General features: G+C 39.3%; 1 protein-coding gene across 1 annotated transcript in view; it reads right to left on the reverse strand.

Moving 5' to 3' along the window:
* The window catches only part of TAFA5 (TAFA chemokine like family member 5), a gene marked incomplete at its 5' end in the record, with an annotated part of 293,171 nt that extends 282,307 nt beyond the window's left edge, over positions 1-10,864 (reverse strand). Inside the window, one exon of the mRNA XM_083860063.1 lies at positions 10,774-10,864. Coding sequence (XP_083716189.1) covers positions 10,774-10,864 — 91 coding nt within the window. The remainder of the gene's footprint in view (positions 1-10,773) is intronic.
* Between the last annotated feature and the right edge of the window lie 10,828 nt (positions 10,865-21,692).

Below are 21,692 nucleotides of genomic sequence, written 5' to 3' on the forward strand. Positions count from 1 at the left end.
TGTGAAGCAGAACCTTCCCAGTTAAATACATTCTTTAATCAGTTGTTTTCAAAGAGTTTCAGTAGGGATTATCTTTCAAAGACGTTTACCTCACACACCTTACAGATGGAAAGGACACTTTCCCAGGTCAATAAAACAAGGCAAAAATATACGAAAGTAGAACCTCAATGCTGCACAGGAGCATAAATGGAAACAGCAAGAAGTTCAACCTCAATTTCAATGGAGACAAGACTTCATTTCTAACATCAAACAATCATACTGTTCCTTTAACATTCATACCTTACAGATTTACTTTCTTAAGGCTGTTACCAAAGTTTAAGTTTGCTTAAGTGAAAAGTCATGTGTGGTTTGCAAAATACTTTTGGGATCAGAAAAGTGCAACAAAAATGAAAAACTTCTGCTAATTAAGCATATAATGTCTTTCTTTATAAATACTTAACACTACAAGTGATGTCTATATATCACAAAAAATGGATATTTGTCTAGTTATGAATTAACCAGTAATTATAATAAATCTATTGGGCCTTGACATTAAATAAGTAGGTGGACATGGCCAAGAAAATGCTCAATCCATGTTTCATCATATAGTCTCTAACTGCAGGTAATGGGAGTTCATGAGTCCTCAGCCCACCTGAAAATCATGACACTATTCTCTAAATAACAGGTAAAATAGATGTTTAACATTTTAATAGTCTTTAGGGAAGACATAGAACTTCTTAGAACATTAAAATATGAAACATTTTAGTAAAATGTTAATCAAAATAATGAAAAGGTGAAAAGAGTCAACAAAATGGGGCTGTTACTATATTCTACCAAAGAAAATGACACACAGCAATGTGGTTTTTATCTTTAAAGGCTTGCATCTAAAACTCATCAGCATCCATTATAATTCTATAAAATAAGATAAAGCAGCATCTGGTACAATCTATATAGTTTTATAGCCAAGTACACAAAAATGCTTAAAACAGTTACAAGATCTTTTCACAATAAATGAAGCTGAAGACTCTTTACTTCATCTACCAGCATATATTATAAAAACAAAGGCAAAAGCTAGAACAAAAGAGGAATAAAAAAGAACATTCATTTTTCTTAATGACCGAATAATACTTTTAAAGGACTAACAGATAATGGGACCAGCTGATGCACAGGAAGAGAAAGCATCTTCACAACCATTTTAGTTTAATCTCAATTAGTTCATAGCCATCAGCAAGGTGATACTCAAGCACTGACCGTTTAAAACAACTGTTTGATTCTCTTGAGGCTAAATCTATTCCCAGATTCGTCTCCAAAATATGTGCAACTCTGAATAATGGAACAGAGGTTTGGTTTACTTCTTGCTTAAGGCCATAAATTTGTATTGAAAGAATAATGCAGAAAAAAAAAAAAAAAAGTAATTTATTACAATAAAAACAGTAGCAAATTGTAAAAGATATCATATAACATCATTGTCTAGATTAATTAGCAGTCAACACAGAAACACATAAAATGCAAGTGCTTTCTTCAAAAACTAGTGTAAAGGGACAAAGAAATTTTAACTTGCAATACAGTAACTTAAAAAGACTTGTTCATTTCCTGTATTTTAAGAAATGTTAGTGCTGGTCAAGAAAACAAGAACTAGTACCCAGGTCTTCTACATCTCTAAGTAGAAAACATCAGTAGTGCATAACTGTTCCACAGACAAAAAGTGATTCCACAAATAACTTGCTCCAAGCACAAGCTGTGGACTATAAATATATTTGGTTTGCATGGCAATGTCTGGGGAGAGATTGGGAGACTTTAGAGGTGTCTTCTGTGAGAAGCTGCTGGGAGCTTCCCCTGTGTCCAAGGAAGCCAATGCCAACGAGTCCCAAGATGGACATGGAGCAGGCCAGAACTGAGTCCAGCAGTGATGGTGGCAGCACCTCTGCAACAACTTATTTAAAGAGGGGGACGGGGCATGGAATCTGTGCAACACCAGAAGCATTCAAAAAAGAGGAGTGAGAACATGGGAGAGAAACAGACAGCCCTGCTGACACCAAGGCCAGTGAAGAAGGGGAGAAGGTGCTTCAGGTGTCAGAGCAGAGATTCCCATGCTGCAGCAGTCTGTCCCTGATTGACTAACCCCATGGAAGGACCCATGCTGGAGAAGTTTATGAAGACTGTCTTCCATAGGAGGGATGCCATGCTGGAGATGAGGAAGTGTATGAAGAGGAAGGAGCAACAATGATAATGTGTGATGACCTGATTGCAACCCGTCTTCCCCATCCCCTTGCACCACTCAGGGGAGAAGGCAGAAAAACTGGGAGCAAAGTGAAGCCCAGGAGAAAGGGAATCAGGGGGTGAAGGTGTTTTAACATTTGGGTTTATTTCTTTTGACTCTACTCTGATTTTCATTGGCAATAAATTAAATTAATTCTTCCCAGAATTAATTCTTTATTAAGAAGAATTTGTCTGTGATGGTAATTAGTGAGTGATCCCTCCTTGTCCTTATATCAACTCACAATCATTTCTGTCAGCACAATTTGCTAATTATCCTTTTGCTACTAGATTTGGAACTACACAGACATCTAAAAATTGGACAGTACCACATTAAGATACACACCACTACAGGCTGCAGTGAACACAAAGCTTTTAATCCCTCACAGCACTGAACAGGCACATGCTAACAGAGGACTTTACAAAGCCATTTGCAGCTCACCCTGTCATGAGGCAGGTTCTGTGTTTCCCATACCAGAGGTCAAAGTAGTCACAGGGTAACCTGAAGATAAGCCCTTCACATAACAAGAGCAGCAGACTGGCAAAAACAAACAATCCTTAACACAAATCCACATCTTATAAAAATACCAAAATGTGAATTAGACTAATATCTCTATTTCACTGCTCATTGCATATGAAGAAGCACAAACAGAGTACGGTCCTGATTTAGGACACCTTTAAGTCCTAAACAGCTGCAACATAAACAGTACTTTAAAAGTAATCTTTATTTACATGAATTATGATATTTTCTGGTTTTTTGTTTTGTTTTTAAATTACATCTGTAACTCAAAAAAAAAAAAAAAAAAAAAAAAAAGGTGTGATTTAGCTAATAAAATACTTAAAACACTGGCTGATTTCTTGGATTTTTTTTCTTCTCTGATACTTTCAGACCCTTGGACAATTTCTCATGAGCCTATTGACTTCAGTGGCCAACAGAAAACTGCCCTAAAGTTAGATGTTTAAATATCTTTCACCTTCCTAAGGTGAAAGTTTTAGGTAAGTGCACATTTCAGAGAATCAGACTTCAAGGGACTTCAAGAAATCACCTGGTCCACCTATCTGCTTCAATTTAAGAATACCATTCCCAACAGACAAGATTGTAATCTGAAAATAAAACTCTCCTATTCCACAACTTCTCAAGAAAATCTATTTCAATGCTTAACTGTTCTTGCCAATGGCAAGTCCTCCCTAAAACACCAGCACAAATCTGTCCTGCTGTGACCTTTCCCAACGTCTAGCTTAAATTTCCCTCAAATCAGTTTGCATTCATTGCTTTTTGTGATCTTCCCACTTTATAGAAAGGATGGTTCGTTATTCCCAAGGTAGAATTTTACCCACTGAAATCTCTTACCATGCTAGTAATCTCCTCTCTGAACTTGGTAATACTAGTGGTTTAGTTCTTTTTTCTAGGTCATATCTCCTAAAGTTTTAGATATTCCCTTTGTTCCCCTGTGCATCCACTTAATCTTTTCTCATGTGTGATTGCAATTAAACACCCAGACTTTGAAACACCACATAGCCTTGTGGAATATTAAAAAGAACCTGAGGTTCAAAAAATACTTCCATATTACAAATATTTTTTTTTACCTGATAAATTAATACCATCTCCTCTCCTTAATATGGTCAAAAAAAATACATCACTCATGTGAAAACACACATTAGTACACAGTCTGCCTTAAGAAAATATTGGTATTGTTTATTTCTATGTTAATTTCTTGTTTGGACACATTCCAAACGTTACTCATTGCTTTTTACAAGACTAACAACAATTAGTAGGAAGATCTATTGCTCTGAGTAAGACTTACTTGTGAACTGATGTGGTGCCAAAGGTAAAATATAATGAATAGGCAGATTCACTATGTTGATTTCTGTTGGATTTCTAGTACAACCACAGAAAGCACATTTAGGCAAATAATAGGATTTTACTAAACAGAATATACTATCAGTATGGGTTATAAGTAGCACAAGGATATAACTTCTAAGAAAAATAAATCTTAGCTACAATGCAATACTGGGTGGAAGAGATAGCCCAGTTGGCCAGCCATACTCAGCTGAGTGATCAATTCTAACTGGGATATTTAAATACTACCAGAAAAAAATACTGTTATTTTAATTAGTACAATTGTGTTGTGTCATTTCTTCATGTGATTATAAAACACTTTTAAAAAATATATATGTGAAGAGAATAATTTTATTTAGATTTTGACTAGTGACTTTTAAAAAAATATGGCTTCTCTCAGCGATATTATACTGAACTCAACTTGTAAATACATGCTTTTTTTTTTTTTTTCATTTGGCCCTTTTAGTTCAGTTTCAAAAACTCTCAGTTGTGTGTCTCTTGTTTGGGTAGTTTAATATTTGATACAGTGTATGCCTGCTAAGAAACAAGAAAAATAAATATTAACCAACAGATCTAAAAAGGATGCACTTTTGTATGATGTGACTCACAGCAGTCTATGGTACTGCCTTTAGGAACAGGTAGTGCAGATAAATGCTGAGAAAGGTCAATAATTCATCACTTGTGCTCCTGGGCTATGAAAACAGGCAATCGTAAAAAGGCTACTGAAAAATCTCTTACTAATGGCTTTTTTTAAGTTGCTCAGTCGGGAAAACCAGATTTACACCATCGATGGTGCAGCTCCCTGTGAAGACATAGAAGTCGTTCATATTGAATGCCCAAAGTGAAACACTATTTCAAAGCTTCCTCCCATTGGTAGAAAACCTGTCAGACTCCCCCTCTTGGTACACCCCAGCACAGCAGATGCCACATAGAGAACATCTTTCCTGCCTCCCTGAAAAGAAAATGATTGAGAATTTTGTCTGTGTTGCTTCCTTTCACTGCTACACATTTCTAATTCTATTGAAAAAGAGAAAGAAACAAAAAACAGCAAACTGGAAACATCAAAAAATTTCAAATACAAAGATATTTTATCTCAAAGCAAGAGGTCTTCTCATTTTTCTGCAGCTCCAATGTGCCACACACCATCACACAGCTACTGAACTGGGTCTTAATTCTATGTAGCTGCCATAAAACTACATCAAAAATGCAAAGAAAGACTGGATACCTTTCACATTTTCTTTCCTATGTAGCCCTTATTCAAGCTTAGGGCTTTTCAACCGCCAATTCTGTTTCCTGGATGGGAGAAGTAAACCTTCCACTCCTGCATTCTGTACCTCTCTCTACCCTGATTTCCTGCACTGAAAATATCATTCATATCTGCCTCTTCACAACACCCCTCCCAAGAAATGTATGGAAGATAGACAATATAAAAAAATTATATACAGCGTGTTAAATGTAACAAACCTTTCAGCAAATTTGCAGCTTGGACACACTGTCCTCAACTCAGTTTTACTATAAATAAGTAACATATGCAGTACATCTGGCATCCAAGGTATCATACTGGTTTGAGACACAGGTAAAGCAAAGAAGGGAACACTGAAAAAAATAAAATAAACCAAAACTTTTTTTTTTTTTTTTCCCCACATTCTGAAAAGCAATTATCTTTCTGTGTTTAACTGGTCCAAGTATTTTTTATGTTCAAAAGATAAAAGAAAAATGAAAATATAGTAATTTATCTGTCATACTAAGCCACATTCAAGTTCTTTCTAGGAAAATTTTGAGGACCAAAGGCTCAAAACGTTTTAGAAGATAACTCCTTTCCTCAAAAGGTTTCACACAGCAGTAAACATTGGCAATACCAGCTTCCTCAAGCCATCAGGTTATATGAATAGAAAGCTCTTTAAAAATATCGTCTTGGGTGTACAGTCACTAGACATTTTCAAACATTAGCAGAGGAGTAGCAGAGTTTTTTGGGGTTGCTAAATAGAATATGTGCCTTATTATCATCAGTGTCAAAATGTACATGCTAAAACCAAAAATATGCATAAAGCTTTTTCTGTAGTTTTAGAGCAGGATAAAGTATTTAAATCTGTATAGAAAAGTGCCAGGAAAAAGATACTAAGTATAAAACTTAGCTAAGTTATTATGTGTAATATTGCACAGGTTTTTTTTAAAGTGTTGTAGTATTTTTCACTATTGTGACACTAATTCCTATAAACAGAATTGACACAGAAGTGCCCACAAGTGTAACCAATAATTGCTATTTTTTGCCAAGGGGAAAAAAATATTTCTATGAAAAATTTGTTAAACAGATACCTTATTAATATATATAAGTATCTCTAAAAGTTGCACAAATTATACTAAATTTTGATTTATAGCCAATAATCATCTGGTTATAAAAGAAGTACTAGAATTCTCTTGTCTCAACTATTACAGTGTATCAACAGAAAATCATCTTCTTTTTACAGAGCTCACTGAACATCTACCCAACAGATTAGGAATATGGTTTTGGGATCTGAATATTCAAATCCTCTGAACTTTAAGCAAGATTCCTGAGATTAAATCTGCTTCTGTGCAGGCCCCCTCCAAACAAAGCTAACATCACCCAAATCTCCTAAGCCATTCAAAATATCAAATTGATATTTTGATAAATTAGACATTTCTGTCTCCTAATGAGCTATCAGCACATAAACAAAGCTTTAAAGTATCTGCAGGGCTGCAACAGACCTTGGCTGCCATGTACACAAACCATTCTGAAGTTAGTCCCTAGCTGCCCTACTTTCCATGAGACTCAAAGACACATTTAGAAACTGTATCCTTTACCTTTCCCCATCATTGCAGTGTCTGAATGGTTAAAAGTTCTACTACGTGAAAGAGGTCTTTGTCAGGGCCAGAGGAGTTCCCACAATTGACGGGGTGTAACATCAACCCAAATGTTTTCCATTGCTTTTGAATAAATGTGTTAAACAATATTAGATAATGAATCACTGAAAATCAGGCATGGGTAGTGGATATAGTTGGCTGCTTTTAATTTTCAATAGCGAATGCAAAGTTTTTGATGTTGAGATTTTAAACACTCCTTCATACTGACTGAAGCTGACTAGAGTATGTTAAACTGCTTTGCAGGAAGATCAGACAGGCATGGGACTGCAATTATGTATCACAATACCCTTTTCTGGGTTCACAGCTCTATTCATCTTTTAGAAACACTGAAGGACAGATTGGACATAGGGGAACGGATTAGCCACAGGACGACCTGTATTTCCACACAAAAGCCTAAGTGTGGAAAAATGGCACCCTGTGTCACCCATTCTTCACTTCCTGAAAAAAACATATTCATGAAAATAGACATTTAAACAGCTCTTTCCCACTCATCTCAGAACAAGCATTCATTGTTTCTTAACACCCTTATACGGTAGTAATGTAATGCTACTACCAAACTGCCTCAATTCACAAATGCTTATAAAAGTATTTAGGAATTAAGACCGGTCCACTTCAGTACATGGAATGAAATAAAGTGAAATCAACATGAAATTTACACTAATTATGAAAAATATCTCAATTGACTGTTGCAACATACAATCTCATACTTATGAATGGGACTGAAGAAATATTTGGTTATGGTAAAAGTTTCAGCTGGATATCATGGAAGTTCTACACACTATACTCATGCAGTGCAACTGAAATTATAAAAACACATTGCGTTAATAGGTCATAAGAGCATAATCTACCACACAACATCAGTAATTCCAAGTGAGTAAAAGGAAAACGAACACAAAAAAATACATGTAGCAACTGCATAATTTTATATTAAGTGAGGAGTATGTCAGTTTTCTGTTAATACCTAGCTCTGGAAAAATAATAAGCAGTAATTATGAAATATGCAAAAATGGAAAGACCATGCATTAACAAATCAGATTTGAACTTTAATTTTACATGTCATTTTTCTTAAACCAATTGTCCTGCATATAAAAGAGATGTTTGGTATATGGACTTGTACTGTCAACCTGTTTCAGGAGATAGGTGTTATCAGCTAATCTGATCAAACTAGTCAAACTGGTGGCTCATTTGAATGTTCTTTGGGACAACAAGAAATTATCCTTCTGCACAAGCAATGATCACATTAAAATGTCCAAGCATTAAATTTAGAAATTTGACCATACAGCTGAGTTACAAGCAGCAGCCTGTGTAGCTCATTAGGCTCCAATGGGAAATTAATCTTTTTGCCAGAAATCAACAGTCTAACATCATCTGCAATGAAACATAGCATTCCTAACTTTTTATAAAATTATAATATAAAGGGATAATTCTGACATCAGAAAACTATTTCAAATCTTATGAAAGTAGTGAGGCAATCTCACATGCATTCTTCTTCATAAATATTTACTTAATAAACTAATGTGGTAGGCATATGGGTAAATTATTTGTTAGTTCTTTCCTCACTCTTATTCTATTTTGTTGTTGAAAGCAACATAAAACACCAAGTTTAAAAAAAAAAAAAAAAAAAGTAGACGTAAATCCTATTTTGCAAACTGCTTACAATATATAGCTTAAATCCAGTGTTATCCATTTCTCATTCTCTAATATGCCTTCATTTAAATATCTTATGCTTAAACCATTCACTTTTACTGGATATTCTAAAAGTTCTTCCTAAAGAAAAATCTCAGCCATACCGTGCAGACTTTCACTCAACTCCACCAAACTATTCGTGTCTCTATTGAAACTCCAGGGAGGAAGGAATACATACACTGCTGAAGTCATTACACGGAAAGGGTCAAGATGCTATCGTGGGGATTAGCACCTGTCAAGAAAAGTCTGACAGCTATCCCAATACATGCAATTTACAGTCACTAGATAGTTGTCATTGCTAAAGAAAGCAGAAATGGTTCAGGAACAAATATAAACAAACTGATGTAATTAAGTTATCCAACAAGCTAAAGAGCTTCAGTTTGCTGTCTGCAATCCACATCAAGAATGGTTATAATTGCTAGTGAAATGTAAAATGTGTTAAAAGTCCTTCATGTACCGCCATGGGTTTTGTTTTTATAAAGTAACTTGCTAGCTTTCTATTCCTACAAGGCAAGATGAAACATTTTAAGGGAAACAAAATGCTTCCTCTTTAAAGGATCTTTTACAGTAACACAGACCTCAAGCCTTGAAAGACCGAAGAAAGAAAAAAGCAATATAACGGCAAATAGTGTAAAAAAATAGCCTGAAATTCTGCAAAACCTCCTGAAAACAGGCCATGTCATTAGTAAGATATATAAAAATACAGTTGTCTGAACATTTAAAAAAAAATGTTAAATAAGTCACTATGTGGGAGGCATCGCACACAATGCAATTACAGCATGGGTAGGTTTCTTAAAGGAGAAATCTTTAGCACTGGGGGTATCTGAATAATGCTTCTAAATTAACCAAATCAGGCAATCAGAGTTTATTAATTTCAGGAAAAAAAAATTAAAACAATCTGGCAAAACACAGAGTCCCATGCTTTGGTTAGACTGACACTAAATTAAAATCAGTACTGATACTTCAGAGATTACAAGGTAGTCCCTTTGCCCAGACTTAAGTGAAACTTTGTCCCAGTCACAAAAAAGTTTTTTTCCTGCTTTACACAGCCAGCACTCCAAGCTGAGCTTGGCTCCTTTTCCTCCAGCTACACTCTCAACTATATTACAATGGTAAAAAAGAAAAAATGGGTTCACCAAAATCCTCATATTGTTGTATTATCTTCGTTAACACAGCTTAAAATACAGGACTGGAGTTTTCTATACACCACTAAATATATATATACATTTTTCAGGGTTCACACTTGAATCTCAGACTACAGTTTGCTATAGAAGTAACAAATGGACTAATTATTTTAGCAGCAGGGAAACAAAGAAAATACTAATTTCTTGAGGAAAGAAAACAAAACAAAAAAGGAGCAATACAAGGGTTACTCCCCAGGAAAATCCCTCTACACTCACTCAATCAAACATTTTTTTCCACCCAATTCAAGTAGGGGGAAAAATAAGAAAAGAAAAAAGAGGAAAGCCTGCCCCAAAATCCACATTATTTTCTCCTGTAAACTGTAATCACAATTTTCTGACCACAAGGTGGAAAAAACAAGAGCCTTGAAGCCACGCAAAGGCCTCTTTCCGTTTCGGGGCAGTGAGGAGAAGGAAGATGCTGAATGCCCAGGATTTGCTCTGCCCTGCCCTTTCCATAGAACTTTAGTGCCATCTATTGAGAATGTACTGAATAAGGAAAAGGCAAAGGATGCCTATTGATTTGGTATAAAAATAAGACGTTTACTTGTTAAGGGGTTTTTTGGTTTATTAATATTCCCATGGTGACTACTGTTTTGTTTTGTGGTCATCTGATGGCAACAAATATTTTCTATACACTATACATGCCCCACAAAGAAATGAGACGTCAGCTAAAAGACCGAGTATAAACATCACACAGATCTCATATATATATATATATATATAAATTTATCTATACATATAATATATATACATTTACCAAAGATTTAAGTCTAAGCCCACCTATTATCTAAAGCAACAAAACTGAGAAAGCTTTAACGGAAAGGAAAAATAGCGTGAAAGCACTGCTGTAAATAGAACATACTGGAAACAGTAAAAATAATTAAGGCACCTCGTAAAGATCTTAGTATTAAAGAATAGGATATGTAGACATGCACATACAATTACCTTCTTTAAGAAACTGTGAGTGGATGACAAATATAAGAAAACAGCAGATCGCTGCTCCTGCTAGTGCCCATAAAGCTTTCAAGAGCTGCATCTCGGTCTGAAACTCAGTAAATACCCAGAAAGTCACACAATGAATTTCCACAGCGATGCATCAACGCTTCCCTCCGTGCGCCAGGCGCGGCGGCTCCCGGCAGGGACCACACTCCCGAGCAGGGCGGGCGAGCCCGGGGCTGCGGAGGAGGGGCCGGGGCTTCACACCCCGCGCGGGGGCAGCGGCAGCGCCGCGCTCTCCTGGCCGAGGCGGCCGGCGCGGGGCCCCATGAATCAGCGCTCCGTCTCCTCTCGGCGGGAGCCGCGCCGAGCCGGCGGCGGGGGCAGGGAGCCGGGCAGGGTTGCGCAACAGCGCCCGCTGCGCCGCGGGGGCGCGGGGCCGCCGCTCAGGGCGCGCCGCCGCCGGCCGGTGCGGGGCGCGCAGGGGCCGGGCCCTCCCCGCCGAGGCTCCGCGGGAGCCGCCGCAGCATCGCCGGGCTGCGGGAGCCGCTCGCTCGTCGGGCCGCCGCTCCGCCGCTCGCTGCCACGGCTCGGGGAGGAGAGAGCGAGCGGGGAGGGGAGGGAGCGGGAGGGAGGGAGGGATCTCTCTTTACTGCAACTTCTCCCGGCTAGCGGCAATTTGTTGCACCCCCTTCCTCCTCCCCCGGCTCGGAGATGCTCTCCGGTGCGGCTGCGGGGGGCGGGAGGGAAGTCCGTGCAGCCCGTCCCTGGCAAACGCGGGGCCGCTCGGGGGCTCCTGCACAGATCGCTGGTCTCCCTTTGGGCTCGCAGCCCGGCCCCGGGAGGTGCCCCCGGCGCCCTGGCCGGCCCCGCTCCCCCGCCCGCCGCCCGCCCGCGGGGCCGAGCCTGTCCCGTGTCCCGGGGCCGCGCCCGGCGGTGCCTCCGCAGCGCGCCCTCCGAGAGCCGCGCCGGGCCACGGCGGGCGCTCTCAGCCTACAGGTTGATGCCTCCGCTGCAGCAGTCCCCGCGGAAAACAGGAGTGCAAATGAAAGAATCTAATAAATCAGCGTGGGGAGGAAAAAAAAAAATGGCAACAACGACAAAAAACCAACAGCGGAAAACACCAACCCACCAAAAAAAAAAAAAAAAAAAAAAAAAAAAAAAAAAAAAAAAAAAACCCGAAACACCACGGCTGTGATTTTGCTGCCGCCTTCCCAGTCCAGGGGAAGGACCCTGCCGCGGCCACCGGCTGCCGTAGAGCGGCGGGGCGGGGGGCGGGAAGGCCGGGGCGGCGCTGCGCTGCGGGGCCGCTCCGCGGGGACTGCGCGCTCGGCGCCGCCGCTGCGGGACGCGGTGCAGCCTCGGCCGGGGGCAGACGCGGCGCTCCGCACCCGGGGGCCGCCCCGACGGCCGGGGCCGCCCGGCCAGGACACCGAGCTCGGTACGCACGGGCGGCCCGGCAGGGGCAGGGCAGGGCAGGGTTAACACCGCACACCGGAGCGCCGCCGGCCGCACACGGGGCTGCCCGGGCCGGGCTCCCTCCCGCTGCCCTCTGCCCGCGCGGGCGGTGCGGCTCCTCCGCGCCTCTGGCGTTCAAACGCCGCCGCTGCGCCGCGCAACCTCCGCGCCGTGTGCGCGTCCCCTGCGCGGCCGGCGCTGCCCGCGGGGCGGAGCGCGGGGCGGGCGGGGATGCGGAGAGCGGGGCACGGGCAGCGGGGGCACGGGCAGGGCACGGCGGGTGCCGCTCGCAGCCCCGCGGAGGCTGCGGGCACAGCGGGGCGGGCTCGGCGGGGCGGGCGGGGCTGCGCGGCCCGGCGGGCACAGGCACAGGCACAGACAGCCGAGTCCTCTGTTGCGGGGCTGCCCGGGCTGGCCGCGGGTTCACTGCCCGGCACCGACAAGGACAGTGAGCACAGACGGCCAGTGAGATACCCCGGCTGCTCCGGGATGGACATCCATAGTTCGGGAGATTTAAACCAAGTAAGGGAATACTTGCTCGCTGAGAGCTTTGTTTTCATAGCACCTTGGTTACGTCTGCTTTAATGACGTGGATTGAGGTTTTGGTTTTTTGGTTTGTTGGTCTTGTTTTGGGGTTTATTTTTTTTTTTTTCATATTTCATATTTAAATATTTGCTTAATTTTAAGAAACCGAGAAAGGGTTTCCAGATGCTTGAAAGGACAGATTAATAAAAGATCAGTATTTTTATTGGGCAAACATCTCCCATACTGTTGGTGATGTGTCTTAAATTCATCCCTCTGCCTCTTCGTTTTTCACAGACAGCCCAGAGAAACATTAAAAACAACCATCTTTTGAATTTTAAACTTCACACAAATCCCTATAAACCCATGTATTGCATTTACTATATTTGAAGATTACAGCAATGCAATGTTAAAGCAATGTCATAGCTGCACTAGAGAAATTCCACTGTAAATCTTTCATTCTGAAATGTAACTTCGGTGAGAAATTTGCCATGCTTGGGCACAGTTCAAGTTGGGTTTTGTTTGTTTATTTGTCTTCTGGGTGAAAGAAAAAAGTGTCAAGTAGCTAAAGAAAATTCACACATTTTATACTTAAGCAAACAAATCTCTCTCCCACCCTGCCCCCCCACCGACACAGCAGCTTTAAAATCCACAGGTAACTGGGTTTTAGAAGTGTCAAACTTTAGAGTTTACACTCTAAAGTCCAGAATAAGCAATACATATCTTTTAGTTTGAACACATTGAGAGAGAAATCCTCTGAAAAATGTTGCTCATTGCTTTCCATTTTGACTAAAAGCACATGGAGATCCACTTCAATGGGTCAGAAGCCCCAACTGCTTGTTCCTTGCTCCTTTGGAGGTGCAAGATGGTGCTTTCTCTCATTTTAACAAGTCTTACTCCTGTGAGCTTCTGAATTAGACAAATACTCCTGGGTTTCTGTGGCCTTTACATCAGACCCTTCATAAACAAAACATCAGAACAGGCATTGTGCTCCCTGGCCACAGGGGAGTCACTCTACTTGCACACCAGTGGAAGTGGGAACAAAATCTGGTTCAGCGCTCACACTGTATGGGCAGATTTAGTTTCATAGCAACAAGAATTCCAGAAGACTTCCCATTTGAGAGGACAGTGGTACCTGGCAACGCCACTTGCTGTACTACATATAGTTCACTCTCAGGTTTGTGTTTTCTAAATAGCTTTGGACTTTTCAAACAGAGTGAGTCCTATTCAAAAATATCCATCTTCAATTTCTTTACCTGTCACCTGCATAAAGATTTATAAAATATTAAAGATAACTCAAGTTACCCATGTAGACTTTTCTGGAAGACTTTTCTGAATAAATTCCACTGATAAAAATTCCCCCTTTCAGCTGATTAAGATCTGCATCCCCAACTAATGGAATAACACCTTCCAAATGACTTTTCAGCTGCTTAGGCCGTAACAGATTTGCAGACCTATCTCTGCATTTCCAGGCTTTGTCCAGAGCTCTGACCTCATTCGTCTCAAGCAATACAGAGCAAAAAGCTGTGATTCTAGCAGTAGCTCCTTCTAGAGAACCACTCCACAGTTTCCCCATTGTTTTTTAAAGTTGAAGGAGCAAAGCTGGTAAAGGCTGGTCATGGCGTTGGAAGACATTTCTGATATAGAAGGCATTTGCAGCTGGGAAGAGAAATGAGGAATACATTTTTCTGATGATCAGGGAGCAAGAGCAAATATGTAAGAGATAGAAGATCTTCTGAGATCTTACAAGAAAGCAGCAGAAAAATGAAGTGCATAATTTTCAAATGTGTGTTCTCTTTTGGAAATGCAGCTCATTTGTTCTTTTTACTAAAAATTCAGTCGAGTTCTACAGAATTACTAAAACTGGAACTCGGTAGCAAAAACAGCAGCCTTTCTTCAAGTATAGAGACTTGAAAAAATTATCTATGCTCTGCATTTAATTTTGTGAAAAGATTCTACCAGACTCTGTAAGATTTATTCTTCACTACTGAGATATTTTATAAATAAAGATGTGCTAAAATTCCTGGAAAACAATCATGTTCAGATTGTATTCCACATACCTAGAAATAAAGTCCTACTATTTCCAGCTGTGTCAAATGCCTTTTGCATAACTATTTTATTCCTGTTCATGCAATAAACCTCCAAATTATGCATGGCCAATGCAGATCTGAATGCAGGAGCACAAGATGTGACGTTAGCCCATTTTCAGTAATGAATTTGGAAACTACTTCTGGCTTTGGAAAAAAAGAGAGAAGACAATAGCTATTATTAGGTTATCTAGACCAAACTTTTGCCAATGCCCACTGGATTTCATTTTTGTTACTTTTGAGTTACTCAGGCAATAGTCTGTCACCAGCCACTTGAGGTGATTATTCCAGCCCAGTGGTTCTCTCAGCTGGAATGTTTCTCCTGATGCTAAGTTTAACATTTTATTTTGTTGAAATTCACCCAGTTCATCTTTCACATATGCCTGAAGTAGCATTATAAATCTTTTTCTGTTTTGAATCTAACCAAAATGGAAGATATATTGATTATATAGGAATGAGCACAGATAAATATATTTCCACCAATTAGTTTTAGCAGCATTAAAAGGTTTTTTTCTCATCTTTTCTCTGCATACCAATGGCTGGTTTGCATTTCTTTGCTTTTGAGCTAGGCACAACTACAGCAGTCCTCAAAATTTTATTCCTCATCTTCAGCTGATGCTGGGTAACTGCCACTGGAATAGAAATTAATATCTAAAGAGATGGTATTGATCTCTGGTTTGTGACATGATGCAATAACCATATGAACCACAACTACATTTGACTAGCTCTTTCCATGAACACCTAAAATTTAGGGGTTTTTTTCCCCCTTGACTTACCAAATTAGGTGCTCCATTAATATATCTTTAATATTTTTGACAGACTATACACTGCTTCCTGCCCTGTCTCCTAGTGGCAGATTCATAAAAGGGATGGCACAGCCCAGATAATTTAGAATTATCAGTGTGCAATCTCCTTGCTAGCGGTGCATATTGACTTTGAACTTTCTGATGGTTTACGGGGGAGGTATTTTTAAGTAATTTTTTTTTTTCATTTTGCTTTTCAGTTGAATTATTTTGCTGTTCACATCTTCCTCCTACCATCTTACTGACTATCTAGTCAGGTATGATTTTCTTCCTCTTTTCTATTTAAACTTTGTGCCAGCAGTTGATGCCATGTAGACAGTTTTCCACTGAGAACTCACTGAACATTCTCCCACACAGGAGTCACTGTTTGGTAACAGCTTTTGGCCACTACCAAAAAAGGAGCTGCCTAAAAAGAAGTTAGAGACCACTGTGATCCCTTGGATCACTATTAAATTCTCCCAAAACACACAACTGGAACCACCCAGTGCACCAGCACAGGCACTCTGTGTAGTGTAGTGTCCCAGGTTTGTTCATGGAGGGGAAGCCTAGAGCCCTGGGCCATGGCCATATTGCTATTCTATCTCACTCACAGAGATACACACACATGCAGAGGGTTTTTGGGGTTTGTCCATCATTGTTTTTCATTGTCTCAGGCTCAAGGATGGGGAATTCTGGTTGTGGAGTGTCCACCACCTTGTCTTGGTCTCAAGGATAACCATGAGCTGCTGCCGAGCTGCAGGAACGTTCCCCATCTTGTCTTTGTCTCAGCAGCCACATGGAACTAAACTGAGGTATTAGTGAACCCTTTGTGTGCAAAGAACCATCTTTTGTGTACTTCTGTTACTAATACTGCTGCTGCTATTGTGCATTTCTTATTCCACTGCTGTGTGCTTTCAGTAAATTGTTGGCTCAACCCAGTCTCTGCTTTTGTCCCTCTCTCACCAGATGGGGGCTGGAGAAAGGGGAGCAGATTACTTGAGGTTTAATTACCAGCAGGTGTTAAACCTCCATATACAGTCAGACAATGCTACCATATTCCTTCATCCCTGTTGTACTCATGGATCATCCTCCTCACATCTGCCTGCCAAGAAATCTCCCCTTATATAATTCAAATATTTAAGCAGTTCAGTTCTGAAATGTTGCTTTTGCCCTCTCTCATTTTACTTTACATGCTCCACCTGTTACAGGGAGCACCTCAATTTGCAGTAGCTGCTCTGACACATTTAACAGCACAATTATAGATGACTTGGTAACCACCCATTGACTAAAAATAACCTAGCAACTGAAGACACACTTGGGTATTTATACTTAGATATCCCAGAGGAACCCTTCACAGCTCCTGTAGCTGGGGAAAACATATGTATCTCACCAAATGCAGTAGGCTAGGAATCCTCAGGGGTGGGGGCGGAGGGATGTAGGGGAAGTGATAACATTGCACAGCTGAAAGATTTTCCAGACAACACTCTGCCAGCTAATCCAACTCTTATCCAACTAGCTCTGCAATTAAGGTTTCCTACTGAGAACAATGACAGCATTATGACCTGGGGAATTTTCTACATAGAAAAAGCTCCTTGCATCTGAGATTGAAAAATGTAGAGCCTTAGAATCCAGCTCCTACACTGATGGTATTTGCCACCATAACAGATCCTACAGAACTGTGATGCCACTATGCATATGAAAAAAATACATGAGCTGCAATGAATGGACAACCGATGAGGAGGGAGACTGACAGCATATCCTCTGAAGAATCTGCAGTGCTGAAACTCATTCCTGCCTTCCAAAGTATGGGTTATTTTATTTTATTTTTATTCAAGATGTACCAAGTTTTCACACAACCTATTCAGGAGGAAACATTCTGATGTCTGAAGAAAGAGACATCTAAATGATGTAGTTTAATTTCTATAATACATGATTACATATGATATGGCTGCCTGTGGCTATTTTATATTTGAGCAAAAGAAGAAACTTGGAATTAATTGGAAAGAACCCCATGTGTCTTAATGGAGAACTTGTATTACTGCAGTTTCCATCTACCCATCCTCTTTCTACTTCCTGCTTTTTTCTGTTTTCTCTATGGCTTTCATCCATTCTTGTCTTCAAAATATGCTTTTATTCACCTAAAAATCCCCGAATAGTTAACAGATTACAGCAACACAGAGAACTACTAATCTCAAAGAGAGATTGTACAATGTCATAAGGACCTTTCTACCTGCCTTCAGTTCTAAGAATATTGTCTTGAAATGAAAATTAAATGTTCAAGGTGAGGTTGGATGGGGCTTTGAACAACCTGATCTAGTGAAAGATGTCCCTAACCATGACAGAGAGCTTGGACTAGATGATCTTTGGAAGTCACTTCCAACCCAAACCATTCTGTGATTCTGTGATAATTCAGAGCACACAACTCTTGACACTCACAGTTAAGACCAATGTGCAAGGCATAGGCTCAAACATTCCAATGACTGTAGGGCTATTCATAAAAATCACAATTAAACTCAGAGGTGTTTTTTTGTTGTTGTTGTTTTTTTTTTGTTTTTGTTTTTTTGGGGGGTTTTTTTGGGGGTTTTTTTTGGTTTGTTTTTTTTTTTTTTTTTTTTTTTTGTTTGTTTGTTTGTTTGTTTTTTTTGTTTTGGTTTTTGGTTTTTGGTTTTTTTGCTTTTTATGTATTTTAAGATCACCTGGACTTTGAAACACTTCTCAAAACACAATTGTTCACTCTTTTTACCAGAAAAGGGATTTGTATTTTAACCAGGATGATTAAAACACATGAAATTAAGGGAATGTAATTATGATCCAGGTTTCCAACATCAATTCTTGAGAGTCTAGCTTAAAAATACACAACTTATATGATGCAACTTTCAGGGAGTAAGTTCTTATTTGAGAAAGAGACCCACAGAGAAAGCCATGCTGAATACACACAAACTCTATGAGCCATGTTACAGCAAACTTTATAGAATAGCCAATAGCAGTGTTGCCTGGAAAAGTGAATAAACTAACAGATTTGTAATGTTTTTTTTGTTTGCTCCATCTTAGTGGAGAGAAAAAAAAAAAAAAGCCCAAGAAACAATTTCTACGAAAATGAATTCTACTATACAAACACATACTCATACTCACTGGCAACTTAAGCAATTAACTCTTCGACCTGTAATTTTAACTTTAACTGGAGAATCTCCTTTACATATCTTTAGATTTTGACTTCCCACATTTTTCAAAATCTGGGTGTTACAAAAAATTGATCAGAAGCTGAAGTTTTGCCTCAATGGCCACTTGAATTCCTTCCATTAGCAATTCTTATTGTAGTATGTACAAAAGGGAGCTGCAGCAAAAGTGGTGCATATCCAGAACTCCACCAGGCACCTCCACAGTAAGTTAGAGCAAGTTCTAAACATAGGGGGAAGAGATAACAACAACCTCTAATATTTGAGCACATTGTGTGATACTCCTGATAGGAGAAGTAATCTTTGGTTGCTATTAAGCTAGTGAAGGGGAAACAAATATTTTTCAGACAAATGTTAAGTGCAGATGGCTTAAAATTATTCAAAACCCCAAATAAACAGTTAAAATTGTTACATGCACAGAATTAACAATTTACATATAAATTAAAATGGGTTTACCACTATGGCACTCTTTTCTTTAACCTAAAATTTTTCATGTTTTCAAGATATTATCAGATTATGACATTAAAAGAGACAGAGAATTCTATGTATTAAGTTTTTCTGGGTCTGTATTCAGGAATGAGTAAAGGTGAAATGGTTGTTAAATTTAAATCTTTAATCTGAGTACAGAAACTTGTTTGTCATTCTGAAAGATAAAACAATCATTTTACAAGCCATTCAGGTATAATATAGTCCACTGGTTCTTGATAATAAAGAAAAAGAAAAGTATTAGTGAATCTCTAGCTATTATTAAATATGGCCGGTTAATACTGAATGATATAAGACTTTTTTGTTTTGTTTTGTTTTCCAGTTGGAAGAAAATGGCTTATTGAAAGCTAATCTCAGGTTTATTACTGGACTCTGTGGAATTAACACACTGGACACCTATCTGTTTACACCTGGGTGGGATAATGGCAGGAACTGCAGATTAATATAACCTTCTCTTGGATGCACAACCTATTCATTATTTGGTTGTCTGTTTATTTTTGTAGGAAGTTTATTTCTTTTATTTACTATATCAGGAGTCTTATAAATTATTATATTTAAGGAAGAAGCCACTGCATAGCACCTTTTTACAAAACTTTTGTGAAAAACATTATTTTAAGAGGCAAACAACTTCTTTTATTTTGTTTAAATTATGCTGCCCTAATAGGAACCATTTTTCTGCATGCTTACATTATTTTGAAATAGAAAGGTTTAATTACAACATGAAATGGCGCATCTAAGATTTTTTGGCTTTAACAAAAAAAAAAAAAAAAAACAGTAATAAAATACGACCCCTGGTACATAGGGCAGTGACAGGGCACAGCCTGAAGTAACTTCTGTAAAAATCATGGAGATATTGTAGCTGATTCAGCTGGATTTCAGCCAGATAAAGCATTACAAAGAGCATTATACAAACATTGTAAGAAATAAGACATCCTTCTCTACAGCAAAATATACTCTCTCCCTGGACACTGCTTAACCTTAAACAGAGAAGTCCTGGGAGGTTTTAGTATCACACCTGTGCTGGAATGTCCTAATCATAACCATACTCATCTTCAGGCTTTTAAACAAGAGATAAAAAAGCTTTGTCTGATTTCTTAGTGCACCCTCAGTGAAAGCCCCACACCAACAGCCTGTGTACTCCACAGGTGCAAGTTCACAAGCCCTTAAGTTTTCAGTTGTCTGTGTACATAAATGAAAGGGGAGATGAGTCATGATAACTAATTGTTCCTGAGTGAACAGGAGTGTGCAAGGTAATATGTAGATAGTAAGGATGATACAGGCATTACAGCTTGAACTGAGTATAAATCTTAAACTAGCAGATCGGTTAAGACATGCCTGCAGAAACAGCTTTGACCTTAAAGTCACAGTAAAAATCTGAGTCTGATTTACCACACCAGTGTACTAATACAGTGATAATAGACATGAGATTAGCATAATATTATACATTGAATGGCTACTGTATTAGAAGTAGACATAACGGAAGTGGGCAATGATGAATTGAAGTTTTTATGCACAAATTACCACAGATTAGATACTGTATTTATTTTTTAAAAAAATACTTGTCACCTTCTTTTTTAGGAAAAGATGTGTATTTACTTTCTTTTAACACTTCGGAGGAAACTGGTATAGTCTATTCTGTCAGTAAACCACAGAACAATAGGTCAGTAACACAGTTTATAAACTATGCTCTCAATCCATGCCATAGTGCTTTGAGAATGTGTCAACACTCAGTGATTTCCTTACCCAGCTCAAAAGCATCTTGGAGGCACCCCGGGCAATGTCTCATATACAGCCATTGAGGGTTATCCGCTCCAAAATAGCTGTTATAATCTGAATGGAAGAACCATAAATGATTCAATTGAAATCATGCCTGAAAATGCAAAAGGAAATGAACACAGAACAAACTATAACATTAGTGGGTCTAACCTGAAGATCTAGAACTGAAGACTTTGGTGTTTCCCCTTACAGTCATCCTGCTCTAGGACAGCTGCTTCAAGATGATGAGAATACCATTTACAGAATTGACGTTTACTGATGTTTAGAAGAGTTAGTTTGTATCATTTCAGATGTAAAGGTAAACAAAAACATCCAGTCATCTCTGACACAACTGAAACTTGGTAGAGTCTCTCTCCTCACCCTTTCTTCTTTTCTTTTTGAAAAAGTTTAAGTATTCATATCTTCCCTATACAGTGGTTACAGTATAGTATAATGGTTACATAGCACCTACCTAGTCATAGCCTTCATAGTAAAACCATTTTAAATAAAAACATAGAGACTAAATACTGGATCCAAGTGCAGCTTGCTTTGTGGATCTTTTTTTTTTTTAACTTTATGAAAAAACTGGACCAGAAAAACTTCTTCTTTCCCCACTGAAAACTAATGGAATTCTATACAGTCAGAACAAATCAAATTCCCAT

Source organism: Zosterops lateralis (genome assembly GCF_965231275.1).
Source record: "Zosterops lateralis genome assembly, chromosome: 4".
Classification (NCBI taxonomy): domain Eukaryota; kingdom Metazoa; phylum Chordata; class Aves; order Passeriformes; family Zosteropidae; genus Zosterops; species Zosterops lateralis.